The sequence below is a fragment of the Zootoca vivipara genome, chromosome 10 (assembly GCF_963506605.1).
Source record: "Zootoca vivipara chromosome 10, rZooViv1.1, whole genome shotgun sequence".
Taxonomy (NCBI): Eukaryota; Metazoa; Chordata; class Lepidosauria; order Squamata; family Lacertidae; genus Zootoca; species Zootoca vivipara.
Genome location: NC_083285.1, coordinates 54,010,394 through 54,038,067, shown reverse-complemented (window position 1 = coordinate 54,038,067; position 27,674 = coordinate 54,010,394). Strand labels below are relative to the sequence as shown.

The window sequence follows — 27,674 nt, the reverse complement described above, 5'->3', positions numbered from 1 at the left end:
TAAAATTTTTAATTCATGTTTTATGGCTTCATTTTCCTTTTTTAATAATTTTTTTTCCTTCTTTCTAATTTCTTGTAGCAAATTAACTTTTTTCTCCTCTCTGATTTTCCGCCATTTTGCATTTTGTTGAATGAAGAACCCACGTAGCATTGCTTTCCCAGCGTCCCAGACTATAGTAGGGTCTACTTCTCCCCTATTATTTATATCTAAGTAGTCTTTAAACTGTGTTGATACATCTTGGATTATTTTTGAGTTTTTTAACAGGAACACATTCAGCCTCCATCTTCTATCTTTTACCTCTGGAGCAAACGTCAACCATACCGGGTTATGGTCCGATAAGGTGCGTGAACTTATTTCCACTTTTGCTAGTCTCAAAACAAGTTCCCTGGGAATCCAAATGGCGTCTATTCTAGACGCCACCTGGTGTCTATGGGAGAAGAACGTGAAATCTTTTTGAGAGGAATGTTTATATCTCCACGCATCCACCAGATCTAGGTTTCCAGTCAGTTCATCAAAAATTTTTGGTAGCTTATTTTGTTTTTTCTTTTGGGGCGGGCCTGATTTGTCTAAGATTGGATTTTTGATTCCGTTCAAATCTCCTAAAAGTATAATTTTATCTCCGTGATATTTCATCAATTGGTCCTCTAGCTCCTTAAAAAAGGCCACCTTGCTACCATTCGGGGCGTATACCCCCACCCAGATCCAATTCTCTCCTTCAATCCGTGTCTTCACTATTACGATCCTGCCTTTTTTATCTTTCCATAACAGTTCTGGGCACCATTTATTTTTTATATATATCACCACTCCTCTCTTCTTCTTCGTATCTGATGTTACAAAATCTAGGCCCAATTTTTCATTTTTTAAAACCCTTTCATGTTTGATGTTTACATGTGTCTCTTGGAGACATATCACATCCCACTTTTCTTTTTTCAGTATATGGCTAGTCCTGTTCCTCTTCTTCTTATTGTTCAATCCATTAATGTTCCAAGAAATTACTTTAATACTCATATTTATTCGAAATAACCAATTAAATGATTAGAGGAAAAAGAAGAAGAAAAGAAAGAAAAGCTACGAAAAAATAGAGAAGAAGAGAACAGAAAAGAGAAGAAGACAAAGGAAGAGAAAGGAAGAAAAAACAGACACGGGGTAATGGTCAGGAGTAGAAAAAAGTCCAACCCACAATTCTGTTATAAAATTAATCTACTATCGCTCCTGCTTCTTCAGCCTCATCAAGATCACTTGCCACTGTTTCACCTTCCTCGCCTTCCACCTCAGTTTCCGTCTCTTCCTCTCTCAGTTCTTGTCTCTCCTTAGTCTCTCCAGTCTTTTCCCCCCCAAGTTGTTGTGAGTATGTCCTGTAAAATCTATCGGCAGAGTCCGGCGTCTCAAACTTTCTCCACCTCCCCTTATAAAAAAGTGAAAGACCCTCGGGGTATTCCCATTTAAAGAAGATCTTTTTAGCTTGCAAGTGTTTGGTCAAAAATTGGTATTTCTTTCTTTTCTGAAGAAAGTGTGGTGGGATTTCCTTCATGACCACTATCTCGACACCGTCCATCATCAGTCTCCTTTTCCCTTTAGTCTGTAGAATTTTATTTCTGAGCCATAAGGTCGTGAAGGACACCAAGCAGTCTCCCGGCCAGTTGTTCATTCTTGCTTTCCTGGAGTTGATCCTGAAAGCCTCTTCAATCCTTGCTTCTATCTCTCTCTCATCTATCTGCAGCCAATTCGCCAAGGCTTTAGACACTCTGATCTCGATGTTCTCTTGTGGTAATTCTGGGATATTTCGAAAACGAAGGGTTTTTTCTCTTAATTTCATTTGCATAAGAGCCAAGGCATCTTGTTGGGCTTCAAAAGCCGCCTTTTGCTTATCAAGCTCTTTCCTTATGTCTTCCGTTTCCTTCTTACCACCTCTTTTTTCCTTGGAGATCTTATCCACAGTTTTTTCTATAACTTGGTTTTTAGATTGGAGCTCTTGAATAGTCTCTGCCGTTTTATTTGAAGTCTCTGCCAGTTTTTCCAGATGATTTTTGGTTTCCTGGGTGTCCTTTGCAATGGTTTCATATTTCTCTTCAATCTTTTCCACCTTATCTTCCAAGGTTTTCACCCTCTCATTCATCTCAGTCTTAATTTCTGCTAGGTCGTGTTTTATTTCGCTTATATCGCTCCTTAGGCTCAGAATCAGCTCTTTAAGTTCCATTTCATGGTTGGTTAATGAAGTTCTTCTTTGTTGTGAGGTCTCAGCATTTAGTTTCTTCACCTTCTCCAGTTTCTTGTTATCCTGTGGCATGCCTCTGTTTGGACACACGATGTCGCACTTGCTTGTTAAAAGGAGGGAGATCACTGGAAAAGCAGGCTTTATTAGAGCCGCTGACTGTCAATATTGTCTCTCCTTAATTATGTAGTGTCCCTTTAACTCTCCGACACTCCTGGCGGTGTACGTCCCTACACTTCCCCGTTCTTTAGCACTTTTGCTGCTTAGTCATACTGTCTGTCGCTCTGTCGCCATTTTGTCTTAAAAAATTCCCCTCTCCCTTTTGCCACACTGTTACACGACTCAGGACTTGCGTGCGTGTGCTTCCCTCAATTCTAAGTCCAACAGGCTCCAGTAAATTAGTCCATATATCTCCCCCCTAAATAAACGTTTGGTTATCCCCTCAAGCGTCTCTTTAAAAACTTTCCGTTTCACTCCTTCCCTTCTCCCCCGTCTTACTTCTTTTGCAATTATATATCTCGCTGCGTGCAGGGGGGGGGACGCTCTCAGCGCTTTTATTGCCCCTTCTCCTTTAGTTCTAAACACGCTCGGAGGTTTGCGAACGGGATTAAAATAGATGGAATTTTACCGACGTGATCGCTCAGGCTCGGTTTGGCTGTCTCTGCTGGTCCCGCTGTTCTTAATGCGTCGCAGTGTCCTGGTCTCTTTCTTCCTCGCGCTATACACACGAGTTATCCGGAGTACACACGGACACGACCGACCGTTCGGACGAGGATCGCCTCCCCGACCTTTCTTGGGGTCCGCTAGCCACGCGGGTACCCCCTTTTGTCCAGCAAAGTTAGAAGCGCTAGAGCGCTCTTTTTTCCTGCCTGTGAAACGATCCGCGGCAAAACCGGAAGTGGGGATACACACACCATTGTTAAGTTTGGAGGGTGGGGTGTAGGATTGCACTGTTACAGTTCTTCTCCTTTCATTATGCTTGGCCTCATTTACCCTCCCTGACTTTTAATCTCTCTGGTTGTGGTGAACCATGTGGTTTCATTTACAAATGTCTGTGACATCACCAAGTCACATGTAACACTGCAACATCATAGACAAAACTGGACTGGTCACTGCAGTTAATCCGCGGGAGGTGAGGGCAGATGAGGGCAAGAGGGAAAAGAAGGTAAGGACAGAAAAGGAGCAGCAGTTGATGGGGGACCAAAGCCTGCTGAACAATTTTGAAGTACCGTAATTTGGGTATGTTTGCAACAGGTATCGAAACTGCCAAAAATGGAAAGGGCTTTTCGACACATACAAAAGTTAACCAAAGACAAATGGAGAAGTTTGGGTTCATTTTCACAGATGGCAACCAGAATGGCCACATTCCCTTTCGGGCACTTTGAATTACACAGATAAAAATAATTGTCCCAGAATATATCTAATAACCCCAATGCAGTATGTACTTACCTGTGTCTACTAAGAAAACCCCATAGTTATTGTGCAGATCAGAGCTCTCAGGACAGTTCTCTATTCCAGCCCGGTACACTTCCTCTGCTTCTTTTAATTGGTCCTTAACACAAAAAGAGTTAGCAAACGTGATTACCCAGAGGGCTGTCAGCCTCGCTACTTATGGCTACTTGTACATTTCCTTCATTGAAATACTTATGGGCTTATTGGGGAAGGGTTCAGGATATTTTCTTCTGCATGCATAGGAGACTGCTTGAGAATGTTATGCAAGAGCAGAGTTGCCATATAAGAGACTGAAGTACATTAATAGCACTGATGAAAACATAATGTTCCCATGAGAACAGAAGCTCCTGTGATACGCTTGAAGGTGAGCATGATGCTGCTGCTGCCCCAGATAGGCACAAGAACAGAGGGAAACGCTTTCTGCTTGCATGGCAGCTGCGCCTGCACTTCAAAGAACAGTGAGCTGTGAGGCATAACGCTGAATCATATCCATGAAAGGGTCTGTACTCATCGGGGTCAAGAAGTAGGCAGGCAGGTGCTGTGTGAGATATCATCATCACACATGGTGAGCTTGAGAATAATCTGAGCCCACTGGAGAGATTTTCACAGCTAAGCTGCATATATTCGAGATGGGGGCATATGATGCGCTAAAATCTTTTGTATTTAATTGTGCTCAGATTTTTGAATCTGAATTATGCAAACTGAGCATACCTGTACATATAAGGATTTTACAGCGTTTATTCTCCTTCTGTTAATCTTCAGGAGGGACAAAAGCTTTGGGAGCTGCTAGGTCCTAACAAGGCACAAAGGTCTTCAGGACACAAGGAAAATTGGCTGTTGGTGTAAGTGAACCACTCTGGAGTTTTGACAGAAAACCATTATTTCATTTCACAATCCATGAAAACTACGCAGAATGGAACTGGGTGGGTTCACTCATCCCAAGCAAATATATTTATTTTGTTTAACTGTTTTATTTAAAAGCATTTATATGCAGCTTAGTATTTCAAAAACCTCTAAGCAGTGTACAGTTTAAACAATCTAAAAAAAATACATCAATAGAAAAACACATAAAAGCATATAGAGGCATTGCAGGCATGTCAAACAGGGTCTAGTCTTACAGGCCAGGGAAAGCCTCGACGAAAAGGCAAGTCTTCCCAAGATAGTTTTCTAAGTTGCTCATCAGAGAAGGACCCAGACATAGATCAAAACGTTCATGGTTTAGGCCCCAGGTACTGGTGTCGTCTATAACATGTTTCCTAATTTCCAGAGGGGAAGCTGCATTGGCCTCTTGCAACTGTTTCCTGCAGGCTTTTTGTTACTCATGTTCCTCCCCCTCAGGGATTTTTCAAGCACCCACACCTCACAGCTCTTGTGGCCCTTTAAAATGCACTACATGAGCTTCCCATCTTTGCTTTGCCATGGTTGCACTGGGGAAGCTTGAGATGCCATAGCTCCGAGCCTCTGCTTTGCAAGCAGAAAGTCCCAGGTTCAATCCCTGGCATCTCCAGTTAAAGGACCAGCTATCAAGTTGTGGGAGAGTCCTCAAGTTGGACTCCGACCACAGTAGACAATACTGGGCTAGATGGATAAACAGTTGGAAGACAGTGTCTAATGCCCCTTTAACTCCAGAAGGTGTTTTCGAGGGGGGGGGGAAATCTGCACAAACTGCAAACACTGAAGCCCCCAAGTCTCCTCCATGCCCACTTAAGTTGCCCTGAATCATAATCTTGTAGTTTTCAGGCCTCAATAATACGATATGCTTCTGAAGGAGGATTCCTGCCCAAGACATCCATTTTACCAAAAAAAAGGGAGGCAACACGTCGACCAATTCCACGGGGGAAATATATCTGTTTTTATCTTTGCAAAATATAATGGCCAGCATGAACACGAGTCTATACAGTCCATAATATTTTAACATTGAAAAAATACAGGAAAATACAAAATACAAAAATAAAACATACCCTAGCGTTTGTATGCAATCTGCGGAACAGGGGTCATACACATATGTAACCCCTGCTGCCTTAATATGATGTATGACATAATTAATGATATATATTTATTTGATTTATTTTTTGTAGTTAAAAAACTGAAGAAGAAGACCAAACCGAAACAGTATGATTACCTTGGATCACTGTCTCGCATGTTGTTATATTTTGCAAAGATAAAAACAGATATATTTCGCCCGTGGAACTGGTCGACGTGTTGCCTCCTCTTTTTTTTGGTATTTTACTCAAGTCTGCAACACAGGGGTTGTTTCATTAGCAAGACATCCATTTTTGCTTCATTAAAAAGCAAAGCAAAACCTCATTTGATTCTAGATCGACCAGAGACACAAGGTCAGCTGCCTAATGCCAGTAGACAACCAAATCAAGCACCACCTCCTGAACTTCCAATGTCTTAAGCATTCCAATGGGAACAAGTTTCAGGGGGTTGGGGGACTCAGAAGAATAACAGAATTGTAGAGTTGGAAAGGACCACGATAGTCATTTGGACCAATGCAGGAGTCTTTTGCCCAACGCAGAGCTTGAACCCACAACCCTGAGATTAAGAGACTCATGCTGGATAGCTCGATTGGCTAGAGCAGGCATCCCCAAACTGTGGCCCTCCAGATGTTTTGGCCTACACCTCCCATGATCCCTAGCTAACTGGACCAGTGGTCGGGGAAGATGGGAATTGTAGTCCAAAACATATGGAGGGCCGAAGTTTGGGGATGCCTGGGCTAGAGTTTGGTGCTGATAATGCCAAGGTTGCCGGTCCGATCCCCGAAAGGGAGAGCTGCATATTCCTGCATTGCAGGGGATTGGACTAAATGATCCTCAGAGGCTCTTCCAACTCTATGATTCTATGCTATCCTGAGCTATCCCTATAGTGCTTTGAATTCCACAAGCATCACAGGAGAAGCGGCTCTTCTTAAAGGTACATAATCTTCAAAAGCAGCAAAGTGCTCACAGTTAAGTTTGGGGCTCACTACAACACTGGCTTGTGTAATCGTCCTCCCTTTGCAAGCCTGCTCTCATTTGAAAACCACCTTTCGAGGGGAGGACAGGGTAATTACGCTGACTTACAACCCAACTCCCTTGAGCATGGAACATTAATCTTAAGTGCCCCTTTTTACAACTACTGGAGCAAAGGAACGTCAAGGCTCATTTTAGATTCTTACATTGCAAGGGGAAACGTGCCGTGCAGGACCAACTGAGTCAATCAGAAAGCTCCCTCCTCCTCCTCCCTTTCCCAGATTATAATAAAAATAAATCCAGAACCCACAATTAATCAGTCTGCTTACTTCATAGTCGCTGCAGAAAGTGTGACTTCTACCGCTTGACCTGATCCTCCTGTTAAGTCTGGCAGCGTGGGAGTGCTAGTAGCGCTGTTGCTTTGTGCGCCCCCAGGTAACCTGCCAAGCCCCACACCATGCAGAAGGAGCCTTTGCTGCAGCTCCTGGGCACTCCCAAAACCAACCCAGTCTACCAAGGGATGGCATTAGCAATAGGGAGGAGTCAGAGCTGCACACACTGCTAGAGCGCAGCCTCCCCAAACCTGGTTCCCTCCTGGACTACAACTCCCATCAGCCCCCACCAGCATGGCCAATGGTCAGGGATGGTGGGAGCTGCAGTGTAAAAATATATATATATGGAGGGCACCACGTTGGGGAATGCTACCATGGTGGAAGGAGAAGAAGTGCATCAGAGACTCCCATCCCAGTGGGGATTAAAAGCATCAGATCTAATAAGACCGTGGGGCTCCCCTGGAGCTACTGAGAAAATATACTTTATCTATTTACATCTATTTGAGCCAACGCTGCCCCTCCCACAATGGGGACACCATGTTCACATGCCACAAAGTTGTGGGGAAGGACATTTCAATGGTTCTGGGGGCAATGGGAACCCCAACCACGAGGGTCATCCAGTTCAACCCCCAAAACCCTGAGACTAATAGTCTTGTGCTCTACCAACTGAGCTATCCACTTGCAGCACATCTATTGCCCTGGACCATTTTTTAAATTAAAAGTTGATGAGTCAGTGAAGACCCGTATATTTTATTTATTGATTAAATTTCTATATCGCTTTTCATCCAAGGATCACAGGGCGATTCACAAGTGACCCAAACATATGATCCTAACAGTTCACCAAACTATTCTTTACTGATGCTTCATGTTATTACCTCCTCAGATGAGATAATGTCTTAAGGGAACGGGCAGGTCAAGAATGAGCCTCTCCTATTACCTTTTCTATCGTTGTTGCAGACAAGAGGTTTACTGCTGCTAAGGGGACAACGTTTTTGACTCGCAACCTCTTTGACTCAATATTAGTTATTGCTCTAATGGCCTTATGACCGGTGCTCCACATTATTGAAAATCCATACTCTTTAAGTCTGTTGTCACTGAGAGCAATTAATTTCGTTTATTCTCTGGAGGCGGTTCAAAATGAAGACAGCCTTACTCATGCCCCACCTGCAAAGAGGGAAAATCAGTATGCGGCACTGGCTCCCTACTCTGTGTGCGATGATAAAGCAACCCAGCATCAGAATCCCAAAGGCAAAGCCCTGGTTTCCTTATCCTTGCACTATTTTCCATATGGCCTTATCAACCTACATGGATGTAACAGTATACCTACAGTGAATGAGAGAAAAGATGCCTGCCTACGATAGTACTTTTTTTTGACATAACCATTAGTTTTCCATAAGTAAACACAAATAAATGAAAACATTTCAGAGATGCTTCTTAAGTGTTTTACATATTTGCAAAATGGGGCACCTGCCTCATTGAGACAGGCAAGAGGTATACAGTGGTACCTCGGGTTAAGAACTTAATTTGTTCCGGTGGTCTATTCTTAACCTGAAACTGTTCTTAACCTGAGGTACCACTTTAGCTAATGGGGCCTCCCGATTTCTGTTCTCATCCTGAAGCAAAGTTCTTAACCCAAGGTACTATTTCTGGGTTAGCGGAGTCTGTAACCCGAAGCATCTGTAACCCGAGGTACCACTGTATCTTCAAAAGTTGTATGCTGTTTACTAACCCTAACACTAACCCTATAACTCTTTGCATGCACAAAGTCCACATTCAGTCCCAGGTATTATCTAACTAGGGCTGGGAAACATTCTCTTGCCGGATATTGCAAGTCTGTGTAAATAGTACTGAGATACATGAGCCACAAACGACAGCTTCCCATGTTGTACGTGCAGCAAGGAACACATGAATGTGTCTAACATCCCTTGGCATGCATGAGACTTTTGGTGGGCGATTATGCAAGTTTAGCAGCTGTTGCCTCCACAGCTCCATGCCTCTCCTGAGCAACAGAATAGAACAAATTATGGGATATAGAGGGGGGACCACCACAATATAAAATGCATCCTTTTTACAGGTGGTATAATTCAGGCACAGAAACCGGCACACAACGGGCTAGGTTGGTATAGAATTGCCTTCATTTTTAACAATTTCATGTTTTTTTCCTGCATGTACCCAACAGAGCTGAAAAGTAGAATTAGTATATAGTACAAAGCATAGGTGGTGAACTGGAATGGAACTGGTTACCTGTTCAGCCAACAGTGAAGCGAGGCTGGAGTAAGCATCTGCAAAATCTGGTCCATACTGAATGGAATCTCTCAGTAAGAGAACAGCTTCTTCCTTCTTCCCCCGGGACCTGTAAGTCATAGGAATTTGGATGGGGGAGAGAGAAGGCAGTTCTCTTAACAACTTTCTCAGCTCACCAATTGATTAAAAATACCGTTAACAGACTCGAAAGTGCCTGTCTTCTTTTCAGAAAGGGCTAGATAATTAAATTTTCTTCTATCGAGCGTCTCCTGGGGCAATATCATATTGCACAGCCTGACAGCACAAAGAGGAGTGGGAGCCGCCACTGGATATGAGCTACGTTGTATGCCTTGGCACCTGCTGGCAAAGTTTTCTGTAACCTGCTGGGCTGCACATGCAATTCCTACAAAAGCCTCTTCTCTCCCTTGTCAGCACTTCTTTCCATTTGCTATTGTATCGGGGCAACACAAATCTCCCAGGGAACCTGAGTGAAGCAAACCAGCCTGATGGAAAACTCAAAATACTGGAGGGGGGGGGGGAGATGAGGATCTGTATACGGAACTTTGTGGTTCTCACTGTGAATCATGCAACCCAATCTTCTCAGTTTCTGACTCGTACTCCAGGAAGGAGGCAGAGGGAATCGTTTTTCTCTACTTCTGAAACTCCACATAGACTAGAGATGCTTAGCAGTCTAATTTTTACATGCTGGTTCTCCATATGTGCTCCAGCATCATGCTGGGAGGAAGAGGACCACAGTGGGCTGGGTTGGTGTCGTTAAAACGTAAAACTAGTCAAATCGCACGTCGTGCATTTAAAGCAAATTTATATGGCTTCTCCCAAAGAATCCTGAGAACTGTAGTTCACCTGCAACAGAGCTACAATTCCCAGCACCCACCACAGGCTACAGTTCTCGGGTTTCTTTGGGTGTCTGGGGTTAAAGCTAGACTTTATGACATATATGTGGTCGAAGTTGAAAGTGACAGCCCTGTGCCACCTCCTCTCTCTTCTTTATAACATTTTATTAACAAAGAGTACATAATTATTCTGAGAATGTGACTTCATCATGCTTCACGTGTTTTGTATTACTATAGACATTGCTGCGGGGGAGACACTGGGCAGCTGCTTTTGGAAGCAGACAGGCCTCTCTTGTGTCCTAGCCTCAGTACACCTGCAGCCGCCATTTCCTGCTTTAGAAGGAGTGAAACTGAAATGGAAAACATTGTGCCCAGCTATGCAAATAGGTCAATGTATATACATCAGAGCCTACTGCATGTAAATCTGACAGCGAAGGAAAACATGTTGAAAGTCATATAGTGCCAAGTGCAAATGTTTAACCTGGGAGGGGGAAATTTGCGGTTTCTTTCAGATGTTCATGCCAACCTTAGCTAACAGCTCCAGATGCTGGCAGAATATTGATGTACTGTGGGAAAAGGAGCTAGCTGGCCCAAGCATGTTCAGTAATGACAAACCATAGTTTATTGTTACGATTAAATGCAGCTAGTGTCATTTTGATAAACGCTAACTCTACAAGGAGCCAGTGTAGGATGCCTACCTTCTTTTGGCTTTCTACCTGTTCCAAGTTATTACTGTCCATAAATTCCACTGTGGTCCACCTTTTAAAAAATCAGCTGCAATATTTGCCTTCAGAATTGAAGTCCCTGAGAAGGGCAAACTACAAATTGCTTAGTGAGACCTGGGCCTCCCGTGAATCAGCAGGAGATGGCTCAACAAATGAAAAGTTCCCCAGAAGCACTGATTAAGGAGCACACTTGCCCTCTGGGAGCCATTAGCTTTAATATCTTGGTCTAAAGTCATTTACTGGTAGTCTCTCTCTCCCTCTCTACTTCTGACTCCCATATCTATAAAATCAGCACAGGGCATGGTAAGCTCAAACAGGCCCCCCGTTTTTCATGTCTGAGGTTGCCATAGGGAAAAGCAGGGATATAAAAGTGAAGAGAGGAGCATGATGAAGCCCAACAGTAGAATCATAGAATCATAGAATCATAGAGTTGGAAGAGACCACAAGGGCCATCCAGTCCAACCCCCTGCCAAGCAGGAAACACCATCAAAGCATTCTTGACATATGGCTGTCAAGCCTCTGCTTAAAGACCTCCAAAGAAGGAGACTCCACCACACTCCTTGGTAGCAAATTCCACTGCCGAACAGCTCTTACTGTCAGGAAGTTCTTCCTAATGTTTAGGTGGAATCTTCTTTCTTGAAGTTTGAATCCATTGCTCTGTGTCCGCTTCTCTGGAGCAGCAGAAAACCTTTCTCCCTCCTCTATATGACATCCTTTTATATATTTGAACATGACTATATTTGAACATTTGAACATAACTGAGGAAATAATGAGAGGGAATAATGACACTGCTTCTGTCACTGCCTGCCCATGCCGCCATCTTGGCTGCTCACGACTGAAGAGCATAATATGACATTGGACTCCCTACTGATAGTCTCCCATTCTGTGTGTGAGGAAGGCTTTCTAAAGTTAGATGCAAACAAAGCACTAACAGGCATGTAAAGGAAAATGGCTGAGGGAATCATTTTGAGTGGTGAAGTGCCCTTCTGTTCAGCCATTTTCCCTCCATCTCAGCTGTCTTAGCTTTATGGCATACATTTCTGTGTAATGAGCAGTCTTCCTCTCAGACATCCAAAGGCAGGGATCAGGCCTGGCTCTAGGTGCACTCCCGGTGGCGCAGGGTGCCGGGCCGGGAGAGGGGGCACTGCGCGACAAAGCCGTGTGGAATCCATACTGCGCACTGCGAGGGCGCCGGAGCGATCTCCGCGCCTCAGCGCCAGGGCGCCCGACCTGCTCGAGACGGCCCTGCCAGGGATTTTACTCTTTGAGGGCCGTTTCCCCTGCGTATTTTAAACCAGCTGGAGCAGGCTCACAAGCAACTCCCACATTTAAAAGTGCAACAAGGAAATGGTTTGTGTGTGCGCTGCTTCAAGAAACACTATATACACGGATGCTTCAGCAAAACATTTCCTTTCTTAGAAGTTGGCCTGTGTGCATACACCCTTCCCATACCTACTTCCAAAAAAGAGACAACTATGCTGGAACATGTCCCTCCATCTTCTGCTTCCAATGTAGAATATGGGAAAAGGCCACAGCACAGTAATAGAGCATATTCTTTTCCTGAAAAGGGTCCCATGTTCAGGCCCTGGCGCCTCCAGTTAAAAGGATCCAGTAGCAGGTGAGAGGAATGACTTTTGCTAGAGAACCTAGGGAGCCACTCTTTGTCAGAACGGACAATACCGAGCTGGATGCACAAATGCAGAAGGTACAAGGCACCTTCCTGTGTGGTTTGCTTTGAACCAGCTCACTTGCTCTGCAGGTTCTCTTCAATGCACTACTCTTTGTTGGTAATACATTGTATGTACAAGGGATGGGAATATAGAATAATCCTTTCTCTGGACAAGCAGCTTCGCAAGGAACCTGTGGCCCTCCAGATGTTACTGAACTACAACTTCCATCAACCTATATCCCCTACTTTACATTAACAAAATAATTGTTATCAGAAAATTAATGGCACACTGGTGTTTCCTGTAAAGTACAGACAACACACCTGCATCTTTAAACACCCATGGCTCAATCAGGTGCAGATACCTGGTTGTTTTAACACTTGGTATGTCATCTACATTTTCAAGATAGACTATCCAGAAAAAGTTATGTCTGCTGCATACATTTTCATGATGCATAAAATCAACAACAGACAAGCTATCATCTCTTTTTTTTTAATAAGCTGGGAAATTTAGAGGATCATATTTGTGGCTTTGCAAATATTATATATTGCCCCACCACCACCACCACCACCACCACTCAGTTTTACAGCAGGGGCATTTTTTTCTTTATAAAGCAGCAGATAGCTAACCTACTGCTCTCCAGAAGTTGCAGGACTCCAACTCCCATCAGCCCCAGTAATCAAGGTCACTAACCAGAGGTGATGGCAGTTGTAGTCTAGCAACATAGGAAGGAGCATAGGTTAGGCACCTCTGGGGGGGACAACAGTTGCTTTGGGGAAGTAATGCCCACAGTACAATATTGAAACTAACTTATCAAAGCCCTGTCAAATGAAGGCTTATGCACCTTCCCCTATCCTGCTGAATAATGAAAGGTCAGCTAATGTGTCAACTTATAGATCATCATCTGAGGCCCTTCCTCATGCGCCTCCTCCTGTGATCCTTGCATGAAGGGGGCTACAGAAATGTAATAAATAAATAAAAATTCAAATTAAAGCATCTGAGGTCACTGGCTTGAGTATCTGTGGAACATTTCAGTGACATGGAAAATTGATGACTACTCTGCCCAAAGATTTGGCAAGAGTGAAGGAAATGCCAGTATCAGAAGTTAAAGGATTAAGAAACCCACTCAGCAGCAGTAAAAAATCTTTATTACCCACAGGCATGCTTCTTGAGCACCATGTAGTCCTCTCAATTATCCTCTTTTTTCTGTTAATGGCTTTTTTTTATATTTGAACAGAGAACAATGTGCATTTTTAAAAGAGATAATAAAAAGATTATAGCATCCCTTATGTGGCAGCCTGAATTACATATGGTGCTCTGGGCCTGTTCCAGATAGAGGCTCCATTTTAGGCCGAGAAGCAGCTGACACACAATTACACACAATCAGTCATTACAATCAAGACTAGATAAATGTGGTCCAGTAGACAGGAAGCTGGGTTTAGAATCGGAAGTCTGCCTCTGCTACATTGGCTTGTTTGGACCTAACACTAAATTATAGTTTAGAAAGTATGGGAATGAGCCTTGGGCTTACATGCTGGTGCAGTAGCTTACTCAAGAACAAACACTGGCCCATTTCAGATGTAATGATAAAACATAGTTTAGCCATACAGGAACAAGCCTTAGAGTGACACCCCCCACCCCACCCCTCTGGTGTGGTCACAAGGAAGAAATTAGAAATTGCCACTGCCTGGTTTCAACTAACCAGATTTTCTTGTTACATCTGAACTGGGAATTCTGGTTAGTTTAAATTATGGTTTGTTGAAACAAGCCAGAATCATAAAGTGTAGCTTGTTCTTAGCTTGTTTCAATAAACCATGGTTTAAACCAACCACAGTTTCTCCCTGTTGAACAAAGAGAAACTATGATTAGTTTCAAAACAGAGACAAATGCTTCTCATCTCATCCTCCTGACATCGGAGCAGGAGGGGGGAGCATGTGAACCGAAGCTTCTCTGAGGCTTGTTCCTGTAGTGTAAACTATGTTTTAGAATTATAGTCAAACATCCGAGAACTGGGAAGAAGGCATGTAACATCTTTTGTTGCCCTCCACCTCTGGGAACATTCTAGGCCAGGCATCCCCAAACTTCGGCCCTCCAGATGTTTTGGACTACAATTCCCATCATCCCTGACCACTGGTCCTCTTAGCTAGGGATCATGGGAGTTGTAGGCCAAAACATCTGGAGGGCCGCAGTTTGGGGATGCCTGTTCTAGGCTGTTGCCTGCGCTCACAACCCAGTGAGGGTTCTGTGAAGGCAATGATGGTATTAGCAGGCTCCTTCACATGGGATACAGGGCTGCCACACCTTGCACAATGGTGCCAGTCTGAAAGGGGGGTGCTTCTTGTTCCCACTTACACACATACATTTCCACAGTGTGTAGCTGCTGACACATACAACTAGTATCTCCATGGAATTTTTCCTGGCTTTTGGCCCTGCTAGCATTTCCATGTGGCACCTGAGACCTACTAGTGCAGGCTATCGGTTCTGCTGAACAGGGCAACTGTCTTTCAGTGTTACCGGTAAGTTTCCCATCTGCTTGGTCCACCATACGAAAGAGTTGAGGATGAAACACAAGCACATGATTGCACAACACACTGCAAAGTCAAACAGCATATAAACATTATTTAGCAGTAGTTCGAAGAATTATGGGCTACGAAGCTCTTCCTGCCTGTGACCAAGGGATCTGCTGCATGGGGGTGGGGGTGGTGAGGGGGAATCACTTGGAGTATGTGTTTGTTTCCTGAGGGCAAGACGTATATTGCAGGAAAACAAAGAACCTGGCTGGCTATACTTCCTACCTTCTCTGAATTCAGCTGCTGGGGAAGCACCAGGAACCTCCAGATCTGTGCTCTGCTGCCCTATAAACAGTTCCCTGGGCTATGATACCTTTTCACAGTTCACTCAGCCCATCCTGTTGGGTTTCCATGACCTACTAGGGCTTCTAAAGTCTCCTGCTGCCTGGCTGTTAGACCCGGCTCCCATTAGGGCATGCAATGGACAATCACATAAGAGCATCATCTCCTCTGGATAGGAAACAAGCTGAACTATTTTCTCTGTGTGAAAGAGTATGGTTTATTTCTAAGTCAAGATGAATTTGAGTCTCAAAAACCCTTGCTCCCCCAAATCCCCATAACACATGCCCAGTTAGGGCAGTAGCTCTCCAGCTGTGGGGAGACTGAAAGAGGGAGATATCTCTCTCACTTCCTCTCCATTGTGCTACTGACACTGCAGTCATAACAAAGAGCTCCTAGTGTGCAGGTGCATGCTAGGTGCACTACAGACACCTGCCCATCTCCCATCCAGACTGGAGCTGCCTGGAGCTCCAGTAAAAGATGCTGAAATTGGAGAAGACAGAGGAAACAGAAGCAGCAGTTTAATCAGAGAAAAGTAAGGGAGGCATGAAAGGGGACTCTGGGAAAGCAGGAATTTAACAGTCTTGCTGGGGAGAATGGGAAACTGTGGTTGCTAGGGCTAAGCTACTAAAACTAAGTGATGTGGAATAAGATGGCAGAATTAACTGTAGCACTTTAGGTTGCAGGTGGAGGATTTTAATTTTTTTAAAAAAGATGTTCAACTATGAAAAGTTTCCTGCAAGTAGAAAACTAGCACAGCTAGGAGAATGCTGGTCTACAACAGGCAGATGTTTTGGCCTACAACTCCCATGATACCTAGCTAACAGGACAAGTGGTCAGGGAGGATGGGAATTGTAGTCCAAAACATCTGGAGGTAGGTAGGTTGGGGATGCCTGGTCTACAACCTCTTTCCCTTCATTATGACTTAGTTTTCTTCTTATGAAGTTATCATTTGGGGGTGGGGAGAGACTATGCAACACTCAAAACTAGTACAGCATCCCCCTACCTGGACTCTCAGGTGATACAGTCCATTCTATCACATTCTGCTTAATGCACTGCTCTGGCCAAAGGTAAGGAGAAAGAATGACAACTAGTGTTCCTTTACTCTTTCAAAGCTGCTGAAACTTTACTGAATATTCACACATAAGGTGCCCCCTCCTCCAGGGCATCCTATCTCAAAATCCAACAAAAGAGAGAGCATTTTCTTTTTATTTTACACCAGGATGACCTTCTGCACCGATTCTCTTCCTCTTCACTCTTTATCACATAGTGAGGAAAAGAAAATGACATCACAAGTTTTCTTAAGAAGAAAGCTGGAAACAAAGCCAAGGATTCGTAACATGCTTCCGATCTAAATGCAGTATCTACAGATGGGCCCTAAGATGGGCCCTAAGGCAAAACTGGAAAACTGGAAGTGGTTTTGTTTTCACTGCAAAAGGGAAAATGCAGCTAGCCAGAAATATTTTATCTGAAACAAATGTACTGATTACAGGGTAACTCTCTCTGGAAACATAGATCATTACGACTGATGGTTATCAGAACGCACATGGGAGCCAAGTATCCAAAAGTTAATCATAAACACAACTTCCTCAGTTCTGAAATTCCAAGTCATCTAAGCTCCATACTGATGGTGGAAGTTAGTGATATGCTTGCAAAACAGTTTGGGCATGCCCTCAGATGCAGCAACATGGAACCTGCAGAGCTCCAGATGTTTCTGGATACCCACTCCCATCATCCCCGATCACTGGCAATGCTATCTGGATCTGATGGGAACTGGAGTCCAGCAACATCTGGAGGGCTCAGATATGCATTTGAATAATTAAGACTTACCTGGGGCTGAAGATGGAAAGGTTCTGAGGACTCAAACATCCTCTCAAGGCAGGCAGACCTGGCTTTGATTTGGAAGAACAATTTCCCAATTTTAAACCTACAGGGGACTGAATGAGACCATAACCTACTTGAGCAGATTTCCAAGATTGAAGAGGGCCCGGTTGTGCTGTGGATTCAGCTGGAGGGCTCTGCTGTAGTATTCCTTTGCCTCTGCCAAGTCTTTGGTCAATGTTCCAAGGTTGTTCAGGGCACTTGCATGACGTGGGTACAACCTGAGGGTATAAGAAGGAAGCTGATTGTCTTGTTGTAAACAAAGGAGGCCATCAAACCCATTTCAACACAGCCTCCACTCTTGCAAACCCTAAAGCTGTTCCAGCCCAGTTACTTCCCTGCTTCAGTGTGCTATCCCATACATTGTTACTTAGAAGTAAATGTGTTCAATGGGGCTTAGTCCCAGGTAACTGAGCATAGGACATCAGCCCTTGTATGCAAGTATATGAAAATGAATAACACTAGTTGATTGGATGCAACAGAAGACTGTTATTGCTTGCCATGTCCTGCTCGTGGGCTTCTCATGGTTATCTTGATGGTCACTGGCTACTGTGCAAAGCAGGATGGAGGACAAGGCTGGCCTTTGTCCAGAAGCAAGAGGGCTCTTTTTAAGTCCTTATGGCATCAGAATGTCTGCTCCTCCTCTGCCACCATTGCCTGTCGGTGAGGCCCTCAGTATGCCCTCTCCCTCTGTGCTTGATCTAGGCAGCCACCCAGAGAAGGCAGGTGGAGGACACTGTTCCATCTTGTCACTCTCCTCCGTGTTCACATGCTCAGAGAGGATGGGCTAGCAACTGGAATTTAGCAAGAGCAAGACAACAGGAAGAGAAGGCACAGCAAGGCCAGGCAGCTCCAGGCTTGACAGCAAACCTAAGCTTCTCCCATTATGGTGCAGGGTTAGGTCCTTGACCACTGGACATGCTGAGTGGAGGTCGCAGTCCAATACATCTGGAAGGCACAAGGTTGGGGGAAGCTGCCCAAGACATCACATTTCAATGGAGTTTGCCAGGGGGTTACTGGGGCTCCATTCCTACTCTGCCTTTGTTTAAAGGGGAGAGTCTGCCTGACGTGATCTTGCATCCCGATTATGGGACAGGATACAGCCTTCATTCTAATCTACAGCTCCGGTGCCTGAAAGAAGAGACAGCCTGTTTGCATTTAATCCTGTCGGCTTTATCACGAAATACAGCTTTCCCATTTAGAGTCTCTCTGAAAACACACATGCGCGGGCACATGCACAACGGTATATATGTCACCGGTAATGGCAACCATCTGCAAGCAATATCTCTCTTGCTATGTATCTCATTAGGCACAAAGTCCTCTTCGCTTCACCTAATCAAGTGCCAAGTGCTGCATTATTTATGAAAGAAAGCTGAATTTCATTAACACTCTCACTGGGGCATCCAGTTTTTCATTTTATTTTATTTTTTTTAAAAAACAATCAATTTCCCCATCTTTTTGAAATCCTAGGCATTTGCGTTAAGAACTTCCTCTCCTTCACAATTAAAGCAAAATGCTCAAAACAGTGCAATTCATTACACCCCTGGAAAAAGAAATGGGAGTAATATTTTAAATCAGGTTCAGCTTTGAGTTCTGAACACAAGAGAAGCAGGATTTGTGTTTGGGGGGGGCAAAATGAATTATTCAGAAGACTCCTTCAACTATGCCGCTGCAATTGTCAGGATAAATTTAGGCAGCCTGGCCTTGAACTATTAGAGGTACCACATACACTGCACAAAACTTCCAGTATCAATTATTGTCGCAGTCCTCCCCACACCATTGTTGCTAGAGAAAAGAAGTCTCTTTGGCTGCCAATGAATGGTGAATTGTAGCTTCAACACAAAAAAGATGTCAAGCAGAAATGGATTTTCAGTTTTTAGAGAACTGTTAACTGTTCTTCTATCTGAGACACTTAAAAGTGTTTTGTTTTTTCCCCATTGCTGTTTGACATCTCAGTTACACTGGTGGTGGCAAGGCAATGCCAAACTCAACCAGGGTGGAAGGAGAAAAAGGAGGAACTTGTTGCCATGGAGACCATCTATAATCAAGCAAATATACTGTATTAATTCATCTTTTGTTTGCATCTTTCGCTGCAGTGAGAAAGGGCGGTGGAACCAGCCAAAGTTTAAAGGAGCTCTGAATTTAGGCACAGACCTTAGGTCAAAAGCCTGGGTTAAAGTTAAAAAACGAATGCTTATGAGGTTGTCAGTTTTCAGTGGTGAACAAGTAGGCTGGAACACAGGCAATAGGCAATATCTAGAGCAGGTCTGGAAAAGGGCAGGAACACAGATAAGCATCCAGTGGAGTGGAACAGTAAACTGGTATTGCAATGTTAGGCAATAAGAATAAGATAAGAATCACAGAACTGTAAGAATGGAAGGGATTCCCAATGGTCATTTAGTGGGGTCATCTGGGGCTTTGGAGTACGTTGTCAGCAATATGCTGGTGACACACAGCTCTACTTCTCCTTTACATCTGCTGGTGAGGCAGTGGAAGTGCTGGACCAGTGCCCTGTCTCAGTAATGGACTGGATGAGAGCCAACAAACTGAAGCTCACCTGAAGTTCCCTAGTCCGGATGGATGGGAGACTGCCTGCTATTGATGGGGTTACACTTCCTCTGAAGAAGCAGGTATGCAGCTTGGTGATACTTCTAGATCCATTGCTGTCACTTGAGGCTAAGGTGGCCTCGGTGGCACGAAGTGGCTTCCATCAGCTGCTCCCCTATCAGGACAGGGATATGGCAACTGCTGGTGTCTACGCTCTGGTAACCTCTAGGTTAGATTCCTGCAACATGTTATACGTGGGGCTGCCTCTGAAGACAGTTCGGAAACTTCAGCTGGCGCAGAATCCAGTGGGCAAGTCGCTCACAAGGGCAAGCATGAAAAGGGAATCGAGCAGCCTTCTTTACCCCATCCTGAACCCCTCCCCCATCCTTTTTGTGTTATGACAGGGATTCAGAAATGTAGCAGTAGCATGCTGGATTTCCCAAGAGGACTATTGCGAACCTGTTTTCATACTAGCACTTTTTAGAAAAGAAAACCTACAAGGAAGAAAGCAAGCGCAAGAATAAGAAACCCATTCATTCACTTCCGGATCGAACTCAGATAGGAGTTTGATATTGTAAACGGCTTGTTTCAGATATTGCAAACGGAACGCTGGCAGAAGATTTCCCCCAGAGAGGAATATTATGGATTAAACAGAGGGAGACAAGGTGGCATTTTTTTTACGCCAACAATGTTGGATGAATGCAGCAAGAAGAAAATTTTATGCATGAGAACATCCATCCCACAATGAACACCCATCTGAAAGCACCCTTTATGTTAAAAAAAAAATAGCCAGGTGTTTGGATTGGGGGGGGGGAGTCTGTTTAAAAACTAATCAGAAAAAGAATTGGGTAGGGCTTCCATGGAAAAAGTAGTTTACTTATACTGGAACATGCCAAGGCCAGTTTGTATGAACCTGTGCATGGGGTGGGTGGGTGTTGGTATGCCTGTTTCCCCATGCATAAGTGTGGCATTAATCTTGTGTACACCTGAAGTGATTGCACTGAGGCCATCCCCAAGTGTGAATGACTCAGCCCTTTTATTTAACAGCTCTCTGAACTCGCGTAGGTGTTTAAATCACTGCCTCCTTTCACCCATAGGTAAAGGACGGAACATCACAAAGATCTCTCTTTATAACAAAGGTTCTTTTTCAGAACACTTTAACATTACAGAGAGCACAACAACATATCCAGTGTGTCGTCCTAGTTATGTAGGACCTGAAATACTGCGGAACAACCCCATCCTTGTCTTGGTATCCTGAGCTGTGTCAATCAAGGGCTCTTCAAAGGGGAGAGTGGTTGATTCCTCCCTGTACAATCAAGTTGGGGGTTTTCAACACCAAGTGCAGTACGCAACTATCTCCGTCAGCTCAGTTGGGGTTCTCTTAGGCAGCACGACAATGTCCAGCCTGCCTTGATTCCCCAGCACAATATACATTCATGAATAACGGGCCCCAGTCTGTTGTGGATGCTTTTGCAATGAGGCAGAATTCCAGCAGCCTCTTCTCTTCTGGCATTGATGATGAACAGTCCCTAGCCTTTTTTTAAATGGCCCTCTGTTTTTGCCCCCATATTCAGGTAATCTGAACCATATCCACAGCCTTCACAGCCCCTCCCAACTTTACAGCAGTTTCTAAATTGACATCCCATGGTAGGTATGATGAGGTAGGAGAGAAAGTAGCCATGTAATATGGGCAGGGGAGGAAAGTGGTGAGCTGAGCCATAGGATTACTAAATAAAATACTATTTAACACCAGGCTACACCTTCCCATTCTTTAAAATAACAACCACACAAAAACAGCAGAGGATCCAGTTTCCTTCAAAGCTTCTCCATGAGTTTTTAAAAATTTATATTTGAAACCAGCGTGTCTGGGTTCATTTAGACTTCATTAAATCTCAGTCTGCCTTTGCACTCTAAATGCTTTTCAGCAAAGGGCTGCAGGTGACCTTGGACACCATCTGGGATTTATTTCTGCAAAGAATTAAAGTGCCAACACCTTTAGTCAACTTCTGTTTTTGTTGTTCCTCCCCCCCCCCCCCCCCACCACACGCAAGAACTCAAAATGTTCTCTGCTGCTTCGTTTATGAGAGCCATAGCCTCCTTGTTCCTAACACATCAAGTACTATTAGGGGACCTGTATTAGTCTTTTGGAATCATTTATTGGAGTTTGGCCTTGGTTTGATTTTACGTGATTGCACCAATATTCCTTTTGTGCCATGTTTTACTGATCTGTCCCTGTGCATTGGTAAATAAGCACATAGAAAGAATCCAGGCACAACCTATGCAGAATTATATCAAGGTTTCCTCTTTTCTTTTTGTGCTATATATATACCAGTGAAACACCCACATAAGAATCTTAATGCAATCATGTGTATGATTACATTAGGAATGCTTTTTACCAGTGATACACCCACATATAAACAGCAGTCTGTACAAAATTCAGAAACTGAACCAAACCTTAAAAATGGGAGATTTCTGATGCACAAGTTCCACTTCAGAGACACTGGAAGCTGCTTTATACTGAATCAGGCAGTTGATTCATCTGGTCCATCTAGCTGAGTATTGTCTCTACACTGACTTAAGAGCATCTCTCCAGTGTTTCAGAGAGGCACATCCATGCCCTATCAGGGATGCCAGGTCTTGAAATTGGGATCTCCTGCATGCTCTGCCAATGAGCACTGGCCCTTTTATGGGTGATTTGGAATTCTAAAATCAAATGATAAATTGGCTATTTCAGAAGTATCCCTACACCGCTGTAGTATTTTGAAGATTAAGATGGAAAAAAGTAATCCTCTCTAAGGCTAGAATCTCATCGAAAGCTTCATGGAACTCCTAAACTCCAAGTGAACGTTTCCTCATTTTCAGCACTGGAAAAAATGTGTGTGCCATCTCTGTCTCTCACGTCAAAGGAGAATGGAACAATGCTGAGCTCTGTGTATACATTTCTGTCCCATCCTGTGTTCATCACAACAGCGCTGTTTCTATTCTGCTACAGATTGGCTTCTGCACTAAAACCAACACTGTTTGCATCACTACGACCAAAACTAACTAAATTTATTACATAATCAATTTCAGTGGAAGGGAAACATTTAAAAACAATGCAGAAAACAATGTCCTTGTTTACATAACATTTGAGAACTATAAAGTCGATTTCTGTTCCTGACCTCCAATGAATTCCAGCAATTTCTGCTCCTTCACAGATTTCTGTGAAAAATATCTTCATACCTAGCTTTATCCCAATGTGTGGATTTCCCAATCCAGGTCACTAGCACAGATTTCAGGGGATGGGACATCAAGATGATCTGGAGTTGCTCAGCACCCAGAATGCTTTATGAGTAGATGCCAAGAAATCATCACCACCACCATAGTCACTACTACACTTTGGTCAAAATGAGGGATAGAGAGGTGACTGTGGTTACCCATGAGAATCATCCTAAAGTCTTCCAACCCAGCTTAGGGGCAATTAGCTCATTGGTCTACCAAAACACCAATCACAAGGATGAATAGATAGGAAGAGCACAGATGGCAGACAACCTGAGCTGAAGACATACAGAAAGCTGGTGTCCTTGCACCAATGCTTATAATAATGCTTAAGAGGAATTACATTGCAGTAGCTCTTCCTTAAGTAAAAGCTATTATAACTTCAGAGATGTTAAGTACCTCAATGGTGTGGAACAGGACTATTGGAGCAAGGAAAATGTATGAAAATTGTATGTGTAAATCTAGGTCCCAACATTTGGGCTTAAGCTACTGTTTCTCCTATTTTTATGAGCACTCCAAATATGCGGTCTAGAAAAAGTTCCTGTGCTATGCAATCCTATGCATGTTTACTCAGAAGTAAGTCTTGCTGTGTTCAGTGTAGGTTACTCCTAGCTAAGCGTATACAGGATTTCAGCTCTAGAAAATCAGATTGCACCCACCACAACAGGAAAACAATCTTTAAAATAAGCAATAGAAATGGCCAGTATTTCCTTGTTCACCATTCTTCCCAACATCAGAAGTGTTTACATTTGAAATTTTCAACACTTCAGTGGGGAATGCCTGTGACACAATGTGGCTCAACTCCAAGTCTGGGCAAATGAGTGAAATGCATTTAATGAATTCATTTTGTTTCAGCAGTGCCCACTGTGTTTTGGATTTCATCACAGTTTGCGTTAGATCACTTGATAAGAAGCAGCCTTTTGCTGCTGACAGGCAACTGCAGCCAGAACTCAGGGAGATCAAAGACAATTTACTTCTCTACTTGCAGTAGGGGGGCTGGAGATTACTTTTTAGGGTTGTCGAGAAACTCTGTTGTGCTTTTCCCACTTCCCTTTAGGCCCAATAAGAAGCGATGTTAATCCCGCAGCCCGAGTTAAATCAGGGAATTAGGAATGGACAATGGGACTCTTCTGTAAGCAAAGTGTGCGCTCTGCTTCTGAGCTGTGGCCCTTGCCCATCACGTAGGAATGGCAGCACAGCAGCGAGCCACAGCAGGCAGAGATAGCAGCACCAAGCACTGCAGCTAGAAAGCAAGGAGTGTGCAGCGCCGCTTATCAGCAATGCTGCGTTTTAATGAAGAGGGAGAGCCTGCACACATTTTAATAAGAAAGGCTTCAATGACACATTAAACATTCAGCGCAGCACTAGAAATTGAGCATCCCAATATTCCTATTCAATCTTACACACATTAATATGCACACACTGCGATGATTAGTCGTACTTTGTTTCATCTTAGATGAATACTCTTTGATCTCCTTGCAGCAGGCGTCTCCTGCAGAGCTGGCAGCAGAAAATCCGCTATAGTGGCAAGTATTTTAAAATTAACCTTAGGGGATAACCTTCGCCTTCCAACAATCTGCACTTTTCTTTTCTTTTTTTGCAGCATCTCTCTCAGTTTCTTTTCTTTTCTTTTTTTAAAAAAATAGTTCTGCCAGATAGCATGATTCTCTTCTTTTCTGGGGCCAACTACAGCACACCTGGCAAACGACCAGAGAGCTCCATTGCAATGATTTCTCTTTATTGCTTCACTGCAAGGAAGCTTAAAGGTTTATAACCATTATCACCATTCCAGAATATCAACCGCTCGTGAACTCTGATTTAGACACAGCTCAGTTTGCATTCCCCAAAAGAATGAGCCTTTCAAGTTACACTTAATTTCCACCGTCTGTGCTGGGCACGCAAGAAAAGAGTTTTTGTCCAGACCAATAAATTTGCATGTAGAAGTTTGCTTTACCTTAATTATGTCTCCCTCCCATGTGGTTCCATTTCTGAGACCCCCACAACGATTTTTGGTTTTATATATTGTAGAACAACTTTGTGGCCTACCATGTCTCCACATTATGCCTTTTCTAAAAAGCAGACTGACACCATGGCCATGCATTTCCTAATTAGACTTAGCTACACTAGTAGAAAACTGTGTTCTAGAAGCCTTACTTAATATGTAAGCATTACAATTTAATTTAAAGCCTGTCCCTCTCCTTTGAAAACAGATGCCAGTGTTAAGCTGGGCTTTGCAGCAGAAATATGGATTTGTGTTTGGAATGTGAACATTGTGTTCTGTCTCATGTCACAATCTTTGAGGGAGAGATCATGTCAGAAAGTGGATATTGGAGCACCTTCCACAGCATTGGGACCATTTTTTTGTGTGGGCAGAGGGGGGAAGTGTCTAAGGCGGCCATGACTGAGATACATAAAATTGTGCATGGTCCTGAGAAAGCAGATATAATTTTTCCCACTCTTTCCCATAATATGAGAATCTAATGAAATCAACTGGCCAGAAATTCAGGACAGCAGAAGGACATTACTTCTTCACACAACACATCATAATCTAACCTCTAGGTTAGTTTACTGCAATGTGTTACACATGGGGCTGGCTCTGAAGACAGTTCAGACACTTCAATTGGTGCAGAATTCAGCGGCCAGGTTGCCCACAGGGGCAAGATGGTTTTGAGCATATAGCACCAGGTAAAGGTAAAGGACCCTTGGATTGACTGGATGATTAAGTCCAGTCAAGGGCGACAACGGGGTGTGGCGCTCATCTCTCTTCAGGCCAAGGGAGCTGGTATTTGTCCACAGAAGCTAGAGCACACGGAAATGCCATTTATATAGCACCAACTCTGGCCCAAGAGCACTGGCTGCCAATTCGTTTCCAAGCCCAAAATTGACCTATAAAGCCTTAAATGGCTCAGGACTGCAATCCCTCAAGGGCTGCCTCTCCCTATATGACCTGACCCAGACGCTGTGATCATCATCTGAGGCTCTTCTTTCATGTGCTACACCCACAAGAGGTCTGGAGGATGGAAACATGAGAAGGGCTTTTTCTGCAGTGGCTACTCACTGCAGTGGAATGCTCTCTCCAGGGAGGCTTGCCTGGAGCCTTCATTGCATATCTGTAAGCACCAGGCAAAAACATTCCTCTTCTCTTCTCTCAGGCCCTTGGCTAATTAAACAATCTACAGCCTTGTAAATTGTTGGGGCAGTACTGTTTTGTTTGTTGTTAGGTATTTCTGTGTTTTTATACTGCAACCCGCCCTGTGAGCCTAAACTGAAGGGCAGTTTATAAATTTATAAATTAATAAAATAATAAATCAGTCGTGGAAATTTGCCAACCCCAGTTGCAAGAGGAGGAGGAGATCAGGTGCCAGAAAGCGGACACCCACGTATGGAGGGGAGAAGTCTCCCCGCCTTCTGTTTCTAGATGTCAGGCAGAAACGAAAAGGGTAGAGATAGCTACCTTGCTTAAGCTCCTGAGTATCATAAATTGTACTGACATGTCTCAAAAAGTGATCCCAATGAAGTTTCGAGTTTGGCAAGGTGGTAGTAGGAACATGAACCACATCATTTCTCAACTCTTGTTCTTGTCTGGGTCCCGTGGAGGCCTGGAAGCAGATAGTTAGAGGGGGGGCGGAGTCTCCAGAGAAGTGACTTCGTTTGTGGAAGAAATCAAGGATCAACAGTTATATAAGGCCAGCCTGGTACCCTTTTAGCTTTCCGATATCATATTGCCTGTCTGAGCTGCAATAGCACTTTCCAGCCATTATCTGGGTGGTGCTGCAGCACAACAAATATCCGTAAGCTAAAATGCCGGGCCCCTACTGCCAAATTCCTTGATTTGTGCCTCAGATGCCTTACATCTCTAGCACAGGGCTAGTCAATGTGATGCCCTTCAGATGCTGCTGGACTACAATCCCCATCAGTCCCAGCCAGCAGGCCCAATCATAAGAGATGGTGTGGGCAGTAGTCCAGCACACGTGGAAGGTACTGCTTTAGCTACCTCTGCTCTAGGAGAACTCCTGTTCAGAACCATGCAACCCAAATGGTACTTGAAGCCTCTGTGTGCTCTTCCATGACCTCTAGAGTATTCCCACGTTCCTGCCCAATACAGGACTGACCTATGGCCAGGCTTCGCAATCTACCCTTCAGCGGCGAATCCCTAAAACACTGACTGCTGCTTGCTAAACTCCTGGTGCTGAATCCCTGATTTACGTCTGCTGACATTCTGGCCAAGGCTACTTGCGTCCCAGCTGGACTGCACCAATCTTCCAGCTGCAAGGAAGCCGACATAGTAGCATGGAGCTATGTTTATTTTGCCCACATAACTTAGTTGCTTGAGTTGAAAAGGTAACAGATCAGAGCCGGCAACCACTGCTTAATTCCAAGTTGCCAGGCAACCGCACATCCGCCAGTGAAGTACTTTCAGACGGCGCTACCAGCAACTTTGGAAAGCGGCGCTGCTGGCCCTTCACGGGGCCATAAAGCACCGAGCTGGATGATGCTCACAATGCTCTGTAAACAAGATCGTTGTGGGCTATATATCTAATGATGCTTAATTAACACTCCTGGCAAATCAATCCTAAAAACAGCCTCCTTCATAATTAAAACTCTGCCAAGTAAGAGACAGCACCGCAGCTATGGCAACTTGATGCTTGCTGAATTAGGGGAGGAAAAAGGAATGAGGGGGGGGGGACTCTTGACAGCA

General features: G+C 44.0%; 1 protein-coding gene across 2 annotated transcripts in view; it reads right to left on the bottom strand.

Moving 5' to 3' along the window:
- TMTC1 (transmembrane O-mannosyltransferase targeting cadherins 1) overlaps positions 1–27,674 on the bottom strand; it is a 159,376-nt gene that overhangs the window by 30,416 nt on the left and 101,286 nt on the right. For both annotated transcript variants that reach the window (XM_060279968.1, XM_035126789.2), the window contains 3 exons: positions 17,248–17,391; positions 9,195–9,303; positions 3,662–3,764 (listed from right to left, as the gene is read on the bottom strand). In XM_060279968.1, the coding sequence (XP_060135951.1) occupies positions 3,662–3,764; positions 9,195–9,303; positions 17,248–17,391 (356 nt within the window). The remainder of the gene's footprint in view (positions 1–3,661; positions 3,765–9,194; positions 9,304–17,247; positions 17,392–27,674) is intronic.